Genomic DNA, 20,136 nt, shown 5'->3' with positions numbered 1-20,136 from the left:
TTACCTACTAAAATGTAATGGCAACTATGAACTGTGAACATACACGCACTAACGCATACAGTTCTGCCTAGCTTTCATTATCGCTCATTCACTTGAATCAGATTGAAAAGCTTCAAGAATAGTCAATAGAATATACTCTTTTTTATTGAAAAGCCACTGGACAGAAGAACATAGACTACTAGAGCAACATCCTCCTTGTTTTATATTCCATTTATAGACTGAAAATTGTAGGAAGTTGCGGTGCAACATTTAATTTTGGTGCATGTTCATGTAGCTTCCCATTTATCACAGACCATACAATTTTGCAGAATGTTTTTTAATTAGACCTTTGGACTGCTATGGTGTAGAGTATATAATGTTTATTATTCCTGAGGGGCAGTTTGCTTTACAGCTGATAATGAGAAATCTATAAAAAATATATTCACGTACAGAGAAGAACATGAATAGAATAACAAAAAATCCACAATGCAATACTGTACTGCTAGGAACCATAGATTTTCCATAGGAAACATGGTGAGTTGTAAGCTTTCTTTTTTGATTGTAGGCAAATAATAAAATGTTTATGGCTGCATAAAATAAGCAAACAATAAAGAAGTAAAAGCCAGGTTCACATTTCTTTATTGGCAACACAAGCTAGTGTCACAGGGCAGAGGTTAACTGTACTTGAAAATATCTGGTTGCCTACTTCCTCATACAATCGTTGCTTTCAACTGTTAGATCAGTGGCACCTCTCTTGGGAACCACAGTTGAGCCTAGACAGCACAACATCGGGTTCTGCACTGCAGTGATGGCAGGCACTGAAGTAGTTATGTCCCTGCAAGAATTAATTGCATCCTTGGATCAAACTTGTCTGCCACGGATTCTACAGGTTTGCTCTGGTGTATACTTTCAAGGTAGGACTTTTTCATACTTTCTTTCATAAACTCCATGTGTGGGAAAACCCATTTTTACATTGCCTGAAATGAGACAGACAAGCTTACTGATTAACAGTCAGTGGCAGTTTTTTAATACTCAATTCTGACATACACAAACAGAAGTAGAACAAAAGTCTCATAATTAGGCAACAGTACAGAATGTCGTATTTAAAACTGAGGGTATTTTCATATACATATAATTACATTTGTCCAAATAAATGACACCCTCAAATGGGTGGACTAGATACTGTAACTTCTAAATGGTAAAATAGATATGTGTATTAAAGTAGTCAAAGGTGTAGTATTTGATTAAATAGTCCAAGCATGCATTTGCAGTTTTCTTTGGTTGTGTTTCAGATGATGTTGTGCCCAGTAGAAATTAATAGTAAATGATGTATTGTGTCATTTTGGAGTCACTTTTATTGTAAATAAGAGTACCATATGTTACTGAACACTTCTATATTAATGTGGATGCTACCATGATCATGGATAATCATGAATGAATCGTTTTGGTATTGCGAATCCAAGCCTGACATACATCTAGACTGATGTGAAAATAAGTGGCGAGCGCTTAACCAACGTGAGTTGAGGTACAACCAAAAAATGTGATCCTCATAGAAAGAAAAGCTCACCATTAAAAATTCTGTTTTATTTCAGCAAAGTTAAAAGAATACATTTTGGCCTACAATTGCCTTCTTACAAACATTATCTCTCAACTTTCCTAAAATAAAACATTTACATTTAGCTGACGCTCTTATCCAGAGCGACTTACAAATTGGAAAGTTCATACATATTCATCCTGGTCCCCCCGTGGGGAATGAACCCACAACCCTGGCGTTGCAAGCGCCATGCTCTACCAACTGAGCCACACAGGACCACATTGAGTTTCACAGTTTTTTTCAATCACTTTGTTGCTATTTTCACAAGTATGTGGTGAATCTTTTAACTCTTAGTACAAAACTCCAAACTGGTAACACTTGTAACACAGCCAGTCTTACATTCAAAACCTTTTATTGTGCATTCATTTTGTTTGGACACATCTTTCACCACACAACCATTCATCCAAAATATAAGTTTACTGTGAAATATCATGAAAACATTGGTTTAATCACCAAAATACAACATAATGATACATTCTAAATTTAGTTGTTTCAACAACCAGTTGATCCAATAGCAAAAAATGCAAGATACACTATATATACAAAAGTATGTGGACACCAATTAAAATGAGTGGATTCGGCTATTTCAGTCACATCCGTTGCTTACAGGTGTATAAAATTGAGCACACAGCCATGCAATCGCCAAAGGCAAACATTAGCAGTAGAATGGCCTTACTGAAGAGCTCCGTGACACCATCATAGGATGCTACCTTTCCAACAAGTCAGTTTGTCAAATTTCTGCCCTGGTCAACTGTAAATGCTGTCATTGTGAAGTGTAAACGAGTAGGAGCAACATCGGCTCAGCTGCGAAATGGTAGGCCACACAAGCTCACAGAACAGTACCACCCAGTGCTGAAGCACGTAGCGTCTGTCCTCGGACCATTCTTGATACACATGGGAAACTGTTGAGTGTGAAAAACCCAGCGGCATTGCAGTTCTTGACACAAACCGGTGTGCCTGGCACCTACTACCATACCCTGTTTAAAGACATTTCAATATTTTGTCTTGCCGATTCACCCTCTGAACGGCACACATACACAATCCATGTCTCAATTGTCTCAAGGATTAAAAATCCTTCTTTAACCTGTCTCCTCCCCTACACCGAAGTGGATTTAACAAGTGACATCAATAAGGGATCATAGCTTTCACTTGGCTTCACCTGGTCAGTCAAGATCATGGAAAGAGCAGGTGTCCTTAATGTTTTGTACACTCAGTGTATATCCTACTTTATACGTTTATATTTTACAAACATACATTGGAATTCTGTAGTTCTCCAAATCTGTATATGGTAGACAAACCAGTTTAAAGTGTATAGGTTTACAAAAAGGTTGTGATTATCGAATAAGAGCAGTTGGATTAAGTAATAGTGAAAGGTATATTACCAAATAAGACTATCATATTAAAAGTAATGTGAGCATTGCGAAAGGCAAATTCTTAATATGAACATGTTGCAATGCAAAACATGTATTTCTAGATGAAACACTGATTGAATTTTAGTGAAAAAAGTGACTATGATTGTGTTTTACTCAGTCATTTGGAAATGTGCTTTGAGTTTTGAAACTGCCTTTTTGATAATATGTTGTAGCAGGCTCATGGGTGTGGGGTTTCAAAGTCATCAAGTTCAATAACACAACATGCACCAGTAGCACAACTAGAATGCAAAGGGGAGTTTATTAGGGATTTTTGTGCACAGAGAAAGAAGGGGGAATTCACAAATTACTTCCCAGTTCACAAGCCGTTCTCGTTGTCTGTTCCGTCCTCCAGGGGAATCCAAAAACTCGGGTCCTCAGCCAATTCGGGTACACAAAAGGGGTAATCTCACTGATACTGTTTTCTCTTCTCCCACTCTTCATAATACACAATTCTCTCTCCAATCGTGCAGGCTGCTTCCTCCTTTATCCCCAAGCACTCCCTGGCTTAAGGAACGACAGCGTTGCGTCGTTGGGGCAGGAAGTCCATATAAGGCTTGGGGGTGGAGCCAGCAGGCTGCACTATATCTCCCCTCAATAACCACTCCCCTCACCTCTCCCTGCCGTCTGCCACACTGTTTTGAGTTTTGTACTAAGTGTTGTGAAAATGTACCACATACTTGTGAAAATTGCACCCAAAGTGTTTGAATAAAACTGTAACAACCTGCTTACCCCATTGTGAATCCATCTGTACCGATAACCCTAGAACCTTCACACTATTAGATACTTTGAGCTCCAATGCAGCCCTGCCCCTCGAACTGGAGAGGGCATGGGACAGGTGGATTTCTAGTGAGGGTCACTGATAGGACCTTGCACTTGGCAGAGTTCAGTAACATTTTGCTTGCCTGAACCAATGAGTCAAAGTTGTCCAGGGCCTGCTTTGGTGTGCAGAGTTTTCCCATTGTGCATGTGTGGGCCAGACTGAAATCATCAATGTACTTCCACCTACCGTCAACATCCCAGACTGCACCGTTTATGACTGCAAGGAAGATGAGAGGACCCAAAGGAGTTCCTTGAGCCACACCTCCCTTCAGCTCCTGCCAGAGTGTTGTTTACTTCACAAAACTGACGAGCCATGCTGTGAGGGCAGGTCTGACATTATTATGTTAGCACAGCTGAAAACTGTTGTGCTGATTAAAGAAGAAAAAGAAGAAGTGTCTAGTTTGAGAAACAGATGCCTCACAAGTCCTCAGCTGGCAGCTTCATTAAATAGAACCCACAAAACACCAGTCTCAACGTCAACAGTGAAGAGGCGACTCCGGGATGCTGGCCTTCTAGGCAGAGTTCCTCTGTTTGGTGTCTGTGTTCTTTTTCCCATTTTAATCTTTTCTTTTTATTGGCCAGTCTGAGATATGGCTTTTTCTTTGCAACTCTGCCTAGAAGGCCAGCATCCCGGAGTCACCTCTTCACTGTTGATGTTGAGACTGGTGTTTTGCGGGTACTATTTAATGAAGCTGCCAGTTGAGGACTTGTGAGGCATCTGTTTCTCAAACTAGACACTCTGATGTACTTGTCCTTCTCAGTTGTGCACCGGGGCCTCCCACTCCTCATTCTATTCTGGTTAGAGCCCGTTTGCGCTGTTCTGTCAAGGGAGTAGTACACAGTGTTGTACGCGATCTTCAGTTTCTTGGCAATTTCTCGCATAGAATAGCCTTCATTTCTCAGAAAAAGAATAGACTGACGAGTTTCAGAAGAAAGTAATTTGTTTCTAGCCATTTTGAGCCTGTAATCGAACACACAAATGCTGATGCTCCAGATACTAAACTAGTCTAAAGAAGGCCATGTTTATTGCTTCTTTAATCAGCACAACAGTTTTCAGATGTGCAAACATAATTGCAAGAGGATTTTCTAATGATCAATTAGCCTTTTAAAATGATCAACTTGGATTAGCTGACACAACGTGCCATTGGAACACAGGCGTGATGGTTGCTGGTAATGGGCCTCTGTACGCCTATGAAGATATTCCATTAAAAATCTGCTGTTTCCAGCCACAAATGTCATTTACAACATTACCAATGTCTACACTGTATTTCTGATTAATTTTATGCTATTTTAATGGACACATTTCTTTTGCTTTTCTTTCAAAAACAAGGACATTTCTAAGTGACCCCAAACTTTTGAACGGTAGTGTATGTATTTATATTCCGGACTCTGAAAATTGTTCTGATGTCTTAATTCCTTGTCATTTAATTTTACTTTCGGATTATGTGCGTATTGTTATTGTATTGCTGCACTGTTTCACTGCACCTCCAATAACATCTGGAAAACTGTGTAGGTGACCAATAAACTTTCATTTGACTTCTATTGGGCACAACATCATCTGAAACACAACGAAAAGAAACGGCAAATGCATCCAGCAAGTTTGTAGAGTCACAAGCTTGATGTAGTCATTGCGTGCTAGGAATACGGGATTAAAATACCGCATTTTTGAATACTTCAATACTCATAAGTGAATGTCTAAATACTGTATGACACCTTCAAATGGGAGGACTAGATATATAAAGTGCTTTCCTTTCTAAACAGTTAAACAGATATGTATGAAAATACCCTCAAACAAAAGGTGACACTGTACTGTCGCCTCATGAAACATTTTGCTTCAGTCTAAATAAATACATAGAGGAGTGTATGTAATATCACATGTTCAAAGATTAATAGATCATATGCTTGGTTATATGGATGGACGGTCAGTCAATAGACTACCTTGAAATGTTGCAGCAGACAAATACGGAAATGGGGGAAAAATGAGTGTACAAAGTCTCATGAGTGGTTCCTAGAACAGAGAAGTTAATACTGTGTACTGTATATATTAAGATCTACTTCCATCAGTTCAGGCATGCATTGTAATGGGACAGTATTATTGAGTTATCACCTCTGATAAAAAAATATATAATCAACAAGTTCTGTACGTGCATGTTGCTGCAAATATGCATTGTCATCAGAACTGAAATTGTGGTGTGTTGATGCTTTATAGGGTCTGTTTATGAGCTGTCGGGAAACGAGGTGTGCCTATCCACGGGGGACCTGGTGAAGGTCATCGACATCGAGCTCCTGTCTGTCAGCTGTGAGGACATCAGCAACAATGAGAAGTTTCAGCTGCCCCTCAACCATGCAGGTGAGGCTTTCAACAAATGCGCTTAGCCAGGGCTAGAAATAGAAAAACCTCTGGTCCACCTAGCAAAGATGATTGACTCTACCAAGAATGGCAGTTTTAGTAATTCTATGTAAGTGAGCCCCCCAATTCTTTACTAACCATGGTAATATGTTTAATCAATTCTAATAAAGTCCCTTGATCAATGCTGTGTTATTCATGGGCTCATTGCGGACTCTCCCTCTCAGATCTGTTCAAGCTGGTTCCAGAGGAGATGCCATACAGCACAGTGGAGGAGATGGTGAGCCTGAGGCCTGTAGGCCTGGACACCTGCTTTCCCTTCACCTTCACCAGCCAATGTGAGCTGACTTTTGAGAATTTCACCCTCGGCGCCGGGGTGGCCGTGACCATGCTGTACATCGAGCAGCAAGACGGGGGTGAGGAGAGCTGCGTCCGCTGTCAACTCAGAGGCCAGCAGGGGGCGTTGGCTGAAGTGCTAGTCCCCTTCTCCTGCCGTGGGGAGTTCTATGAGTGTGAGAGTGACCAGACCTACACCCTCCAGGAGATCATATCCTCGCCCCACCTCTGTATCCGGCGCTTTCACTTCAGCAAGAATACCAAGCACAGGGGATCGCTAGTCTTCAGCCCCATATACCAGGTCCAGGCCATCATGCACTGTGAGTAGAACCTGGTTCTGAGTCAACAAACGGCATACTTCCTTATCCAATGAAAAAACACTGATCATGTTATAATCTAGAAGTGAGAGAAGTGTTGGCTGAGGAGCACGTCATTAAAGCTATTGGCAAGCTGTAGCCTGCATTTCTTTTTCACAAATCATTGCACATTTTGAACATAAAGCTTAGTTTTTGTGTTCTGCTCAGCATCAAGTTTAGTACTTTACTGTGTGGGTCTACACCCTTCAACATAATTTCTCAAATTTTCTCACAGTGAGGAAGAACATAGTCAAGTTCCCCTCCAGCTTGGAGGTGGATGTAGTTGACGTGACGACGCAATCCCAAGACTTGACATTTGTGACCCCGCTCACTCTGCCCGAGGTATTTGCCCAGCCAGACGAGGCCTTCCCCACCATGGCTGAAATACTGGAGCACCATGAGGGCCAGCCTTTGTTCCGCTGTACCTGGCTGGCTGAACTACACAAGGGCCATCCTCTAGTCCTTCACAAGCGTGGTTCCTCAGCCATGGTTCTGGCTTCGGGTATCAAGGGGCGCAATGCCCGCCAGTACTTCCTAGTGTCGCAGCGCTACGGGGGACGCCTGCGACGGAGGCCGCGGGAGTTTGAGTCAGTGTACGAGCTGTACGCCGCCTCGACCCGGGCACTGTTTCTCAAGGTCAGGGTGACGCAGCACAGTGAGGAGCTGGACGAGGAGGGGTTTCTGGCGCTCAGTGTGGGCGAGCAGCTGGAGGTGCTGCGCTGCGAGAAGGTGAAGCTGCCTGGTGGAAGAACCAGCCAGGAGAAGAATAACCAGACCATGGAGGTCCTTGTATGTAGACGTCTCCAAGAAGTGGGCGATGACGAGGAGGAGGATGAAGAGGAGGAGAGCGAGGTGGTCCACTTGCCCCTGTACATGCAGAGCCACTTTGTGGAGAAGCTCACGGACAACAAGAAGTACAGCCTGAAGGACTTGGGCAAGGCCTTTGCCCTGCCGTTGGACGTTAAGGTGGCGAGCCGTGACGCAGAGCTGGAGACAGATCCTCTGGTGGGGTTCTCATCCCTGAGGCTGGAGGCTACAACTATACAGCCCATGATACAGGCCAGCCTTCCAGGAAAGCCAGAGAGGTGCTTTGAGATACCCACTCACTGGCTTAACATGTCTTTGTCCTTAACTAATGACCCCTTGCCTTTGGCCCAAGAATATCACCTGGAGACAGTTACAGAGGTGACGGACTCATTCTATTGCGAATTTCGAAAGCTCACCGCATCAGATGAACCCCCACCACCACGTCCACCAAAGCCATCGTCAAGATCAAAGCCATCGTCAGGCTCAAAGTCTTCAAAGGCAACCCCTTCACCCTCACAACCAGACACCCCCTGCCATCCACCCAAAAGTGGCACCCTTTCCCTGTTGAGTGGTCTAAGTCTTGATAGCAAAAAGACTCACAGGCCCCCTGCTCCTCTGCCTCCGGTAAGCTCTTCCTTTCAGACCTTATGTACTTTCTAGGCAGGATATAGCGCTGCTCATCTCCTGTTGTCACTCCTGTCTTGCTGGACTCGTTTACTGTCCTACATGTCCTGCCTACTGTCTTGCATCCCATGTATTGCCCTTGTACTCTGCCTTGGAGCCCCCACATTCCTTGTCTTAGCTGTGAAATTGTCTCGTTTTTTTGTCACTGTACTGTCTCTGTCTGCTGTTTCAACTTTTTTTTTTTTAAGTATCTGTAAAGTGGTGTTACGTACGCCTCTTGGAGGGAACGCAACACCCCACTACATCTCTTTTCCCCGTGGAGTGAAAAAATGATGTGATCGTAGGTGCGGGGAAGGATGACAGAAGCAGAGAAAAATACAGTTTACAAAATATGTATTACTCCTACACACGGTAAGGTGGGGAAAAGGGGCTGGATGGAACCAAAGCAAAGAAAGTAAAAGTTAGTCCACTCTCCTACCTTACCACTACTTACCTAACCTTTAGCACCACCTGGCGCGCTAACCAAAATACAGGGGGTGGTCCGCCCAGGTCTTACCTAGTGTGCATAGACATATTCAATACTACAGGTTATGTATGCCCGCAGGTCTTTTGCCTAAACACTCCCAATGTGCGTTCCCCTCCCCCCAGGAACAATTACTATTACTAATACTTAGTGAACAATTTCAATAATCAAAAACACTAAATCCTATTGGCATACATACCTTGGAAGGAGCGGCTACAAAATAATATCCACAAAACTTTTACTGACTGCCACAACAATCAACACAGAACATCAAAAGCTCTCTTCTAACAAAGGAACACTGGATTTGATCAAGCTGGAGAAGGAGTTGGTAAATGCAGAGACAGCTGTATCCCCTGACAAGAGGGAGGGGTCAGAGCTCCAATCTGCGATGGGGTCGACCAATCAGCTGCTTAGAATCCAGGAAGCTATTTCCTGAAATACACACACATACAAACCCACAACAACACAGAACCTGGGGAAACGTGTGTTTGTGTGTTGAGATATTGTGAAATACACTTTAAATAAGTGGAATAAGTTGTGACTTGATTTGACTAGGACTAGAATGCTGCCTCATATAATAGGGTATTGGGTTGTTCAATGTCTTATAAAACATTTACACACAACACACTCCACATATGTTACTGTAGTCTCATCAGTTATCATGTGAAAATGTTATTTGATTATGCAGACACCTCGCCCCATGCAAGTATGTGGTTCCTGTTTTTTCAACATAGCATGTACACTCCTAATATAACGGTAGTTTCATTTTCCTGTTGTCGTGAAGGCTATCACGGATGCCCCTCCGCTGAATCCAAGAAAGCCTATGACCGGTGTCAAGTCAGGAAAGGCTCAGCCAAACACTTATGTCACGTCTATAAGTCACAAGCCCAACAATAAAGGTACAGTATGTCCTACATTGGAAATTACTTGTGAGCTATGACATCAGGGAAGTAAAAGTCAACACCAAAAAGTATCCCATTCATCGTTCTGCATTTGGTGTAGCTTTTTATAAAACATTTTACTGTTATCTGTAGTTTTATTCTTTGTTAAGATAAATGTTTTTGCACTGGGTGACCACTTCACACAAAACCTAGATTATACGGTAAGCCTAAAATTAACTTGTCTTTCAACAGTGCCGAAATATGAAGTGCAAGCAGATGAGGGCAGCGACCATGATTATGAGCAAGTGGACGACATGTTGAAAACAGCACAGGACAGTTTTTTACTTTACTGAACCAGCCACATGAACTACTATTAAAAGGCTAACTATTCAAGTAACCAAGTCTCATCGCATAAAATAGACTAGACTATGGGGTGCAAGACAACTGAATGTCAGAACTATGCAGACTGATAGCCAGCCACTGTAAATGTAAATACTTGGGGACTATGGGATGGGACTATGCAAAAACAGGATACATGTCTTATTGTACCCAGATTTTGTTACTTGGTTTTCATTTTCTCTACGTTGCTGCAATCACAAGCAACACTTGCCAACCGATTGTCCCAAATGCTTATAATAGCCCATTGGTGTTTAAGGTCCGGTTACATTTCATAATTTAGCAGTGTATTTTGTAACTAAATTTCCCCCCTCATTTTAAAACTGGAGGTCCATATCAGAAAGCCAGAGTGATAACAGTGGGGATCTTCATTCGCAATACAAAGCTTTACTGGTGCATATGTATCATTGCTTTGGTTATCAATACTGTATGATCTTATATTTCTGAATTCTAAGGATACACATTGTAAGAGATACTTCCCAATTGACTATATAAAGTAATATTAATATCTGGGGAACAAATATCTGGAGAACATTTTTCTGAAAATATGTTTACTAGAGACAAAAACAAAACAGAGACATAAAAAATTCTGAATAGGAATGGCATTCTGTTTTGCATTCTGTTCACCATTTTTAAATGACAACTACCAATACCAATGATTCAGGAACTGGTCAGTCACAGATTGCATTCACTGTGAGAAAAACCATTAGCCTGTGATGCACCCTCTCATACTGTAATATAATTAACGAAACGGAAGTTGAAACAGGATGTGTCAGTCAAACCAAGAAGGCCAAATTTCACAGAAACCCTCAGGATTATATAGACATCCCATGATGTTACTCAGTATGAATCATGGTTCCAATAATGACTACAGGTTCTATTTTCAGAGATCTTAAAACTCTAAGAGGATTTTGGGCGTTATCCTTATATACACAATCGTCCGCTCATAGCGCAGTGTGTTGAGAATGATCCCAAGACTATGATCATGTTCTTAGTGCTAACAGGGAATGGAGAGATGCTTTATTCATCATTGTCCGTAGACTTGAAGTGGTCCTCGTCGATGGTGGAGAAGATGTGTCCTTCGTTGCTGAGGAACTCCACTGCTTGCCTATGATTAGACAAAGGACAGTAAGACTGGTGCCAATGCAGCATGCTTAATTATGCAGTCTACTCTGTTATGCCTTGCACATGAGAGTGCACTGGGCCACGTTCAGTAGGCAAATGTTGAACATTGCAGATAGAAATGCAATGAATAGAGCTGATATTACTTATTCTTCATCCCAGAAAAGCATATTTGTTCTATAAAATATTTGTATCTGAATGCTGGCCAACGTTGTGCCCTGCAGAACACGACCACTGTTGTGGTCAAACAGGACACATTCAAGCATATCAAGAACTTCAGAGCCTGATTTGAGGACGGAGGGAAGGGAATGTCTTACTTGATGACAGCCAAGCTCATGCCGCTGAGACTCTGCTTCAAGTCCTGTGTGCTTATACCCTGTGCGTCTGGACAGCTCCTTATCAAGCTCAGCACCTTATGAGAAGACATGAGAATAACACACATTCATATAGAATATTGTACCAATCATATTTAGAACAACTTGAAGACTTCCCAATTGTTCTGTCAGTTCTACAGATGGCAGTATGGTATGTTTGGTAAGGCATTTTTAATAAATAGAAAAACTGATGAGACCCAATAAATGTTCCTATCATCTAGTGCTGGATTTTTAAATTAAAAGTACACTTTTTTTCTCCATTCACCTGGTAACAGGTAAGGTATGCTGGTTTACTTTCTAATTGGTATGGTAGGTGAGTTTAGGCTACCTATTGTTTATCCTACCAACTATTTAAAGTTTCCAGCACTTTTCTTTAGTCCATTACAGACTCACCTGGTTTTGGCTTGGGCTCAGGCCGTTAGTGGACATGTCGTTAGCACCCGAGTATCCACCTCCCATGTTGCCACCCATTCCCGGCCGTAACATGGGCACCATGCTAGTGTTCATTCCCCCTCCTCCGCCCATCTAAAAGGGAACAAAAACTGTGTGTGAGTGGTGACACACAGGAAGAGACTCGAAACAAAACTTGTTTTGATTGTGGCGTTACTGAGCTTGAACGGCCTTATTCAAAGCTAAGTTTAATGATTCATTCATCTCAATTTAAATATGTGGCAGTTGGGCCAAGGCCAACTCGCATGACAGTAGTCACAGAGTGGACAGGTGGAAAATAGTCAGATATTCAGGCATAGTGGTGCTTTTCAGGGCCTAAAATGTACTTTTTGGTCTACCACACAAAACATTTTACCAGACAAAATATCCCCCTCCTATAATTACATCAACAAAACACAAAAAAAAGATGAGCATGCTTTGTAATGTTGCTAAAACAATAAATGTATTACTAGTAAGAAGTAATGTGGTATATTGTTTAATTTCATATTTTTTGTGACCTGAGTGTTAACCAAAATATCACAGATGTTCACCTGCCCCTTCACGGGCGGGAGGTTACTGTGGTAAAGCTATGCAAGAGTCATGTGTTTGAGATTCAGAGTCTGACTAATAGCCGAATTGTCCACTCTGCCCTACTAGTTGAAACTCAAACATTGAAAAACAAACTAGCTTGAAAACAAAACAAAGTAAATTGCCAAGAAACTCAAGGACAAAGTCTCACATAAATAAACTTCAGATTCAAGTAAATTAGACACATTTTTATGCCTGTTCACAGCGCTACCAATAAACAATTTTTCACTTAGCTCTTCATGGACGTACAGGTTCTTTAACTTTGTGCGCTTAATTTACCAGCTATGAAACAAAATGGCAGAAATACTTAGAAAACAGCTACTGCTTCATTTATTTTGCTATAAATGTGATCATACTTGACTTTTTATTAACAAATGCGAGTGAAACGCTCAAAGTGGGAGCCCTGACCAACTGCCAACGTGGCTTGTGAAATAGGCATCTTAGCCAAAATCTACCCACATTTGGCAGGTGGCGGTTGTTTTTTTAGGCCCTGGTGCTCTTTGTCATGCGTGAAGAAAGTTCTCACCATAATAGTCTGTGGTTTGCTGAGCAACATGTGTGCCTGCACCACCTCCAGCATGTGGGAGGTGATCTCGTTCATGTCCTGAAGGGGCCGGACGTTGAACGCCACCACGGACCTGTGGTTCTATTGAAGACAGGAAGTTACACACAAACAGTACATCAGACACACACACACACACACACACACACAGAGAGAGAGACAGAGAGAGAGACAGAGACAGAGACAGAGAGAGAGAGAGAGACAGAGACAGGACTGAATGTGCAATGCACACTTGCAGGCGATATGAATGCATTTGCACGGATTAGTGGAGGCTCCTCAGAGAAGGGGGGACCATCCCACTCAGCAGATTTCATTTTTTTTAAGTGAAAAAAAGTTTGCAATTTTAGATAAAACTATACTAAATATATCCACGGCAACAAATAACTGATTAAAACACACTGTTTTGCAATGAAGGGCTATAGTAGCCTCAACAGCACCCTCCAGGGTAGCACCAGGGTATAGCTGGAGGACATATATTTTCTGTCCTCCTCTGGGTACATTGACTTGAATACAAAACCTAGAAGGGTCATGGTTCTCACACCTTTCCATAGGCTTACAAAGTAATTTTGAAGACTCCGGAAGACATCCTCCAACCTATCAGAGCTCTTGCAGCTTAAACTGACATGTTGTCCATTCAAACATAGGAGCAGAGAATTAATCTAGTACTGAAAAGCATATGCTACAGCTAGCTAGCACTGCAGTGCATAAAGTGTGAAAGATTGAGAAAGAAAATAGTTGAACATTTTGAACAAATTCAATTCTTCAAAAATGGACTAACTCTTAAACTGGGTTAAATCAAGGTTTATCTATCAATCTTCTTGCACCAAATGTTAAATCTAGTTTAAAATTAATCCTAGTTAAATTAAATCATTCCTCTAATCTTAAATTGAGTTTTCACTTAACTTAGATACATTTTAAGCCTGTTGTTCAATAAATTTAAAATATATATTTAAACTTAGATTGGAGATTCATTCTAAACTGCCACTTGAGGTGGTTTAACTGATAAAATGGCAGCATATCTAATGTGGAGAGACCAAAACTAGTTCCTCAGTGAATAATTAGAGACCGGTTGAATCCTGTTGAGTTTTATGATAATTAACTCATTATTAGTTGGCTATTTACATGCCCATTTTGTACAACAATTGAATTGGGGCTTACGATATGCCCAGCCTTGGTACGAATGATGATGTTATGCAACATGCTGTAATGGGCCTGATAACGGTAACATTGTAGTGAAGTAGCATTAAAGTTTTAACGTGCATTACAAGCATTGATATTTACCAGTTATTTATGCTTACTAAATATTGGTGGATCAAGTTGTCCGTCGTGATCATAGGGGTTATGGAGAAGGGCAAACTGCTGGGGAATCATCTCGCATATCTTCTGGGTGATAGGATCAATTCCCTTGGACTGAGGCCCCCCTCCGGCTCCGGTCTGAAATAGCCCCCGCCTCTCCTCTGCCGCATCCTTTTTGGCTTTTCATTTTTTCCCTGCACGCTTTCATCCAATTTGGGTCCCTCTTCTCTTCAATCTGCGTCGATCCATTACATTTGTCGCATAAAATGGCCCAGGTGTCTTCCTTCTTTTTAACAGTCGTGCTTGTCTGTCTTTTTATCCTCCAGTACGTTACTAAATTTCTACGTTTTTTCCCCCCATAAGCGGAGAAATTTGAACTTCTTTGACGTGTCATGATCAGGTGGCTAGCGGACAAATAATAAAATGGCTAAATAACGTTAAGTAATGACAATAATAAATAATATTGTGTGCTAGCTAACTTGGTTTATAAACTAGCTAGCGAATTAATTCTGTCTAGTACTGGCAAATAACAGATTTTATTTCAAATCAGCCAACCAATGAGAACCTTTCACGATGGAGTTGCAGTAGTTCTAACTTTACATTGTTATTATTATTATTATAATAATATCAAGGAACAGCAACTTTGTGGCCTTATTTGTCAAGTAGGCTAGCTACTTCGCTTCAACTCGAAATACCTCATATTGGTGTAACATGTCACTAATCATAGTTTAAAACCGTTAATCATAGAGTTACTTATCCATATTAAAAATTAAGTGGCGCAACATCTCTGATTAATTATATTTACAAAACCTAGATTACTCTAATCCTAGATTCATTTAAACCATGTAGGTGCAACCCACCCTGAGTGTACAAAACATTAAGAACACCTTCCTAATATTGAGTTGCAGGACCACTTTTGACCTCAGAACAACCTCAATTCAGTTCTTGACACAAAGCGGTGCTTCTGGCACCTACGACCATACCCCGTTCAAAAGGCACTTAAATATTTTGTCTTGCCCATTCACCCTCTGAATGGCACACATACACAATCCATATCTAAATTGTCTCATAACTCCTTATTTAACCTGTCGCCTACCCTTTGATGGGTTCCGACTCCTAAACTTTAAATATTGTTAAATATCAGGTATCTATCCTATTGAAATATTGAGTGCCATAGCCTGTTTTCTACAATAGAAGTTAATGGTTATCTGTAGGAGTGTATATGGTGGAGGCAATTAAGCGTGGAATGTACTGAGTAAAGGAAAGGCAATCACATGTTGACAGGCACTGATGGAGAGATGTGGTTTTGTGAGGAATGTGGGGCTGAGGTCAGGTCACATTAAGGGAGAAGGAACAGTTTGTTGCCCGCATCACTTAACTTCCTGCCTAGTAATAAAGATGTAATGTTTAGAGAGGAGACTCCACCCAAATTGGGTCAATAAGGGATCATAGCTTTCACCTGGATTCACCTGGTCAGTCTACATCGTCGAAAGAGCAGGTGTTCATAATGTTTTGTACACTGGCTATTTCGATGTATTTTTGAATTCTCAGTTTACCTTTCACTTACTTACCTAATGCAGACGATTTAGTCTACACAAGAACCTGACAGAGAGAAATGCAATTTATGTTGGCTAGGTGGCTAAGGCTATCCAACACTGCAACTCTTCCAAGTCAAGGTGAGCTTTCTGTTTTATTAATATATCGCCACATCGGCCTGCCGGTGTAAATGCTAAACTGATTGCTGTACACTGTACTGTGTGATTGTACACAGGGATTGATTGTGGGTTTACTAGTTCTACTTTGTTGACTATGACGTTAGCTAATATGGTGACAACGATGTAGGCTGTGTAGCAGTTATAGTATGAAGGTTTGGCTTGAGGAGATTGTTGCACCTGGTCATCAAAGTGATGATGTTGTATGTGGCTGCTATGAAAGTGAACCGTGTGTGTGAGTGATCAGCTGTGTATTCACTCGCCAAGTCTGTTAGAAAATGTTTCTTAAACGGAAGCAAACGGAACTAAACGGGGATGACCTACCCAAATTTGTCCAATAGAAACTTGTTTTAGTTGCAAAACAGAACATTTTGCAACTGTTTGGACAAATGATTAGACACCAGATCAGCTAGATGCAGGCAAGAGTGTGCAAGGCAGTATTTGATGTGTCACGGTCTCACCTTGATTACTCCAATTTCTCTCGACCTGTGTACCTACACTATAAACGTTAATTTGTAGGTTAGGTTGTAGCAACCTCATGGGTATAGGGCAAATTTGCGTATTATGCAATAGCCTAAACCTATTGTGATACATTGAGCTGGGTGAATAGAATACGAATGACAGTCATCCTAAATTCTGTAATAGAAATATGACCAGCCTCATAAAAATATGACTCGTCCACCCTAATCTTAAACGGCACCAATCGCCACTGGCATGTGTGTAGTTTCCATTTGTGAATCAAAATGCCAAAGAGACAACTCCCTGCCCTAGATGCATATAAAATAAAACATCTCAGGTTACACATAGCTCTCCATTGTTTGAAAACCATGTGGTCAGGGCTGTGATATGACCTATAGATAAAGGTATGTACTTGTATGGGAATGATGACCTCACCTGGAAGGAGCGCAAATTGCCCGAGACCTTAACGTAAGTGCCTGGGGGGATGACAGTGCTGTCCACACTGGGATCCTATGAGTGAGGAGAGACAGCAGGACAGAACCATAGGTGAGCAGATTAGCAGTTGAACTCCCATTTGAGTGTAGCATGTTGTCACAAAATATCTGTTAATTTAACATTTAGAAATTATACTGCAAGTGTTGACTGTACTGTATATCCTTGCTGATCCTAGTACTTAGCAGTCTCAGTTGCCCTGATGAGGATTACCTCTGTATCTACCCACTGCTTCACGTCCATAGGGGCCCCTGTCATGTCATCGACTTTGTACTGGATGTTGGTCATGGATTTGTCAGTGGTTCTGATGATGCCCACAATTGTAACCTAGCACACAAAAAGAGAATACTGTCATGGGATACCAAGGCACTCATCACACATTTCATTTGTACATGGAAGATTGAAATCCTGATCAGTCTATGAGTCACTGTATCACAACGCACCACCATCCTCATATTTACACATGTAATTTGGGTTACCTGGGCAACCTCTACCTCTCCCACTTTGAAGACATCCTCCGCTTGGGCAGCAGACATGAGCTGGGACACTGTGCAGGGGACAATCTGTTGGGCACGTTGTCTCTGTAAACATACATACACAGTAAGTCTGAATAATTCACATTGAGCCAACTTTATCCTACAACAAAAAAACAAACAATGGCAGACAATAGTGCATGGGGATGTTTACTGTCCGTTTAGCTATTATTTAACTGTTGCCCATAGGTTATGCTACTAATATAACGATGACAGACTTCCACCTACTGTTCGCTAACTGTGTAATATATGGAGTTGGTGAGTGACAAATACAGACCCCTTTCTTCTCTCCTCCCTGGGAGGCAGCAGGTGATGCGAATCCTCCCGGGGACTGAGTGTATCCACCACCCATGTTTGATTCACCGTATGATCCCCCTACATGAAATGACAGTGTTTTTTTTATTTAGCTAGGCAAGTCAGTTAAGAACAAATTATAATTTATAATTACGACATACACCGGCCAAACCCGGACGACGCTGGACCAATTGGGAGTCCCATAATGCTGCGCACAATCACTGCCGGTTGTGACAATGAGACAACTGCAGCAATAATCCACTCTCTGACTAAAACCATGTAAACAAGCTTGCATTACTAGCTAACGACGTTAGGTAGCTTATAGATGGAGACTACACACAACGTTAACTAGCGAGCCACATAAGTTAGCTAACGTAAACTCACCCCATTCCGTACAAATGTGCACAACCGCAACATTCAAACGAGGCTACAAAGAAAACTAATGGGACTGTAGCGACTGTGTTGACTTCAAAATCGGGGGTGTGAACCAGGTTTCTATTCAAGCGTTGATCGACATGGTAATGGCTCTATAGTATTGGAGAAAAGTTGAAAAAACGGACCCTCCGTTACATCGTGACTTGTCATGTTGTAATGTACAGCACGCATAAAGGAACTATTTCTGTCTTACAATCTCTATCCACCAGGTGTAGCACTTCTCTCATCGTTTAAAAACAGGAAATGGACAGTGACGGAGGTATGGGGGGATACCTAGTCATTTTTTGCATCATCATTGCATGCGATCATCATTCTCAAAGCCGCTGTTTACTTCTAAGATCACTTTAGCACTGCCCTAAAAACCCGATTCAAATTCGACACAAACCTTCAAATAGGTATGTAACGACACATTATATAAACTCTTTATAGTGTTTTATTTACATTTTAGAGGTGATAAGTTGGACAGATCGAGTGAAAAAAAGCTATTTTCCCACACAACATCTCTCCTTCTCACTATCACGCATTAGTTTCGCTTCCCCACCCGCCATTTTTAAAAAGACCCGACGTGGGCTCATTGCCTGCTTGAATTATGCAGAAACGGGCAGCGTTTAGGTCATGTAATTGATAATGTTGGAAAGTGGAGAAATTGTGCTTTACAATGGTATTGACATTACAGTTGATCTGGAAGTATTACGTTTTTGAGGCGAAAATAAGGGCAATTGTACGGACCAATGCGATGTACGAGTTTACGTGAGTTTACGTTAGCTGACAAAAGCACTACAGTAACTAGCTAACTACAGTAGCTAGTTAGTTAGAGTTAACGTTACCTAGCTAACGTTTGCTACTGTTGTTTCCCGTTACTGTACGACAAAAAGCTCGGTGCCTTTTAGTTTACAGAAGAAATACAGCCAATTCAGGTACCGTAGCTAGCTAGGCACCCAAACTGCACAACAAAACAGAGAGCTGGCTACAGTAACTGGCAACAGTAACTAGCTAGCAAGCTAACGTTATTTACAACAACTAGGCAGCGCTTTTGAGCTATTGTTGACAGCCATAAAAAACATTGCTACAAGGACAAACTCACCTTGGTTCCACATGGTGCCGTTAGTTTACGTTATATGATAAAATAATGTTTAAACAGGTGGCAAGACAATAAAGTGTAAAACGTATTCACAACGATTCCCTCCCCTGTACAATTCCGCGCGCTGGAAAGTTGACAGTATAGAACGCATGCGCCCTACAGAAATGCCGCGAAATCCATTGTCCAATGAGATTCTCTGACTAGATTTGGTAGCTACACCAATGAACATGCGAGATTGCTAGACGCACTAGCTTACCCAGAGATACACTACACGGGTTTGTGGACACCCATCTACTTCCATGACCGAAGTCTTTTCTTGCAAAAAAATATCTTTAGCTAACGATTTGATGTTTTCAATGAGAGTAGTATCTTTAAGAAGAAGTGTGTTGTTTAATTTCCAGTATCCTCGAGTACCTTTTGATTTTTTAGTAGCTTGTAAATTCAGGGAAATCAAGTGATGATCAGAAAAGGGAGCCAACTGATGATCTACATCTATAACAAATTGTAACAAAAAATAGGAAATTATGAATAAATCTATTCTAGATTTACGTGACATAGTTTTGTTGGTACAGGTATAACCCTTTGCATCCGGATTGAAATAACGCCAGGCATTCTCAACACAGAGAACGTTGCATAATGTAGTGAAAATATTGCTATTTTGAGGGCTTTGACTCGTTCTAGGAGG

General features: G+C 41.4%; 2 protein-coding genes across 2 annotated transcripts; one reads left to right on the top strand and one right to left on the bottom strand.

Moving 5' to 3' along the window:
• The first annotated feature begins 718 nt into the window (after positions 1-718).
• LOC139564333 (protein THEMIS2-like) lies at positions 719-10,674 on the top strand. The gene is made up of 6 exons (XM_071383791.1): positions 719-893; positions 6,014-6,154; positions 6,379-6,807; positions 7,079-8,274; positions 9,582-9,696; positions 9,931-10,674. The coding sequence occupies exons 1-6, from the start codon at positions 788-790 to the stop codon at positions 10,029-10,031; spliced, it is 2,088 nt and encodes a 695-aa protein (XP_071239892.1). The 5' UTR covers positions 719-787; the 3' UTR covers positions 10,032-10,674.
• On the bottom strand, positions 10,609-19,602 carry rpa2 (replication protein A2). The gene is made up of 9 exons (XM_071383795.1): positions 19,455-19,602; positions 17,919-18,016; positions 17,588-17,689; positions 17,322-17,435; positions 17,052-17,126; positions 13,114-13,233; positions 11,964-12,095; positions 11,514-11,608; positions 10,609-11,182 (listed from the first exon to the last, which is right to left on the bottom strand). The coding sequence occupies exons 1-9, from the start codon at positions 19,465-19,467 to the stop codon at positions 11,095-11,097; spliced, it is 837 nt and encodes a 278-aa protein (XP_071239896.1). The 5' UTR covers positions 19,468-19,602; the 3' UTR covers positions 10,609-11,094.
• Positions 19,603-20,136: the final 534 nt, after the last annotated feature.

The sequence above is a fragment of the Salvelinus alpinus genome, chromosome 35, assembly GCF_045679555.1.
Source record: "Salvelinus alpinus chromosome 35, SLU_Salpinus.1, whole genome shotgun sequence".
In the NCBI taxonomy this organism is placed as follows: domain Eukaryota; kingdom Metazoa; phylum Chordata; class Actinopteri; order Salmoniformes; family Salmonidae; genus Salvelinus; species Salvelinus alpinus.
This window is presented reverse-complemented; position numbering and strand designations above follow the sequence as displayed.

Bases quoted from the DNA above. Each gene is read 5' to 3' on its own strand.
- LOC139564333 (XM_071383791.1), top strand. From the start codon at position 788: ATGGCAGGCACTGAAGTAGTTATGTCCCTGCAAGAATTAATTGCATCC. The intron at 6,155-6,378 runs GTGAGGCTTTCA...TCTCCCTCTCAG, and splicing joins GCTGCCCCTCAACCATGCAG to ATCTGTTCAAGCTGGTTCCA. The intron at 8,275-9,581 runs GTAAGCTCTTCC...GTTGTCGTGAAG, and splicing joins CCCCTGCTCCTCTGCCTCCG to GCTATCACGGATGCCCCTCC.
- rpa2 (XM_071383795.1), bottom strand. The intron at 13,234-17,051 runs GTGAGGTCATCA...TGTCTTCAATAG, and splicing joins GCAATTTGCGCTCCTTCCAG to AACCACAGGTCCGTGGTGGC. The intron at 11,183-11,513 runs GTAAGACATTCC...GTCTAATCATAG, and splicing joins ATGAGCTTGGCTGTCATCAA to GCAAGCAGTGGAGTTCCTCA.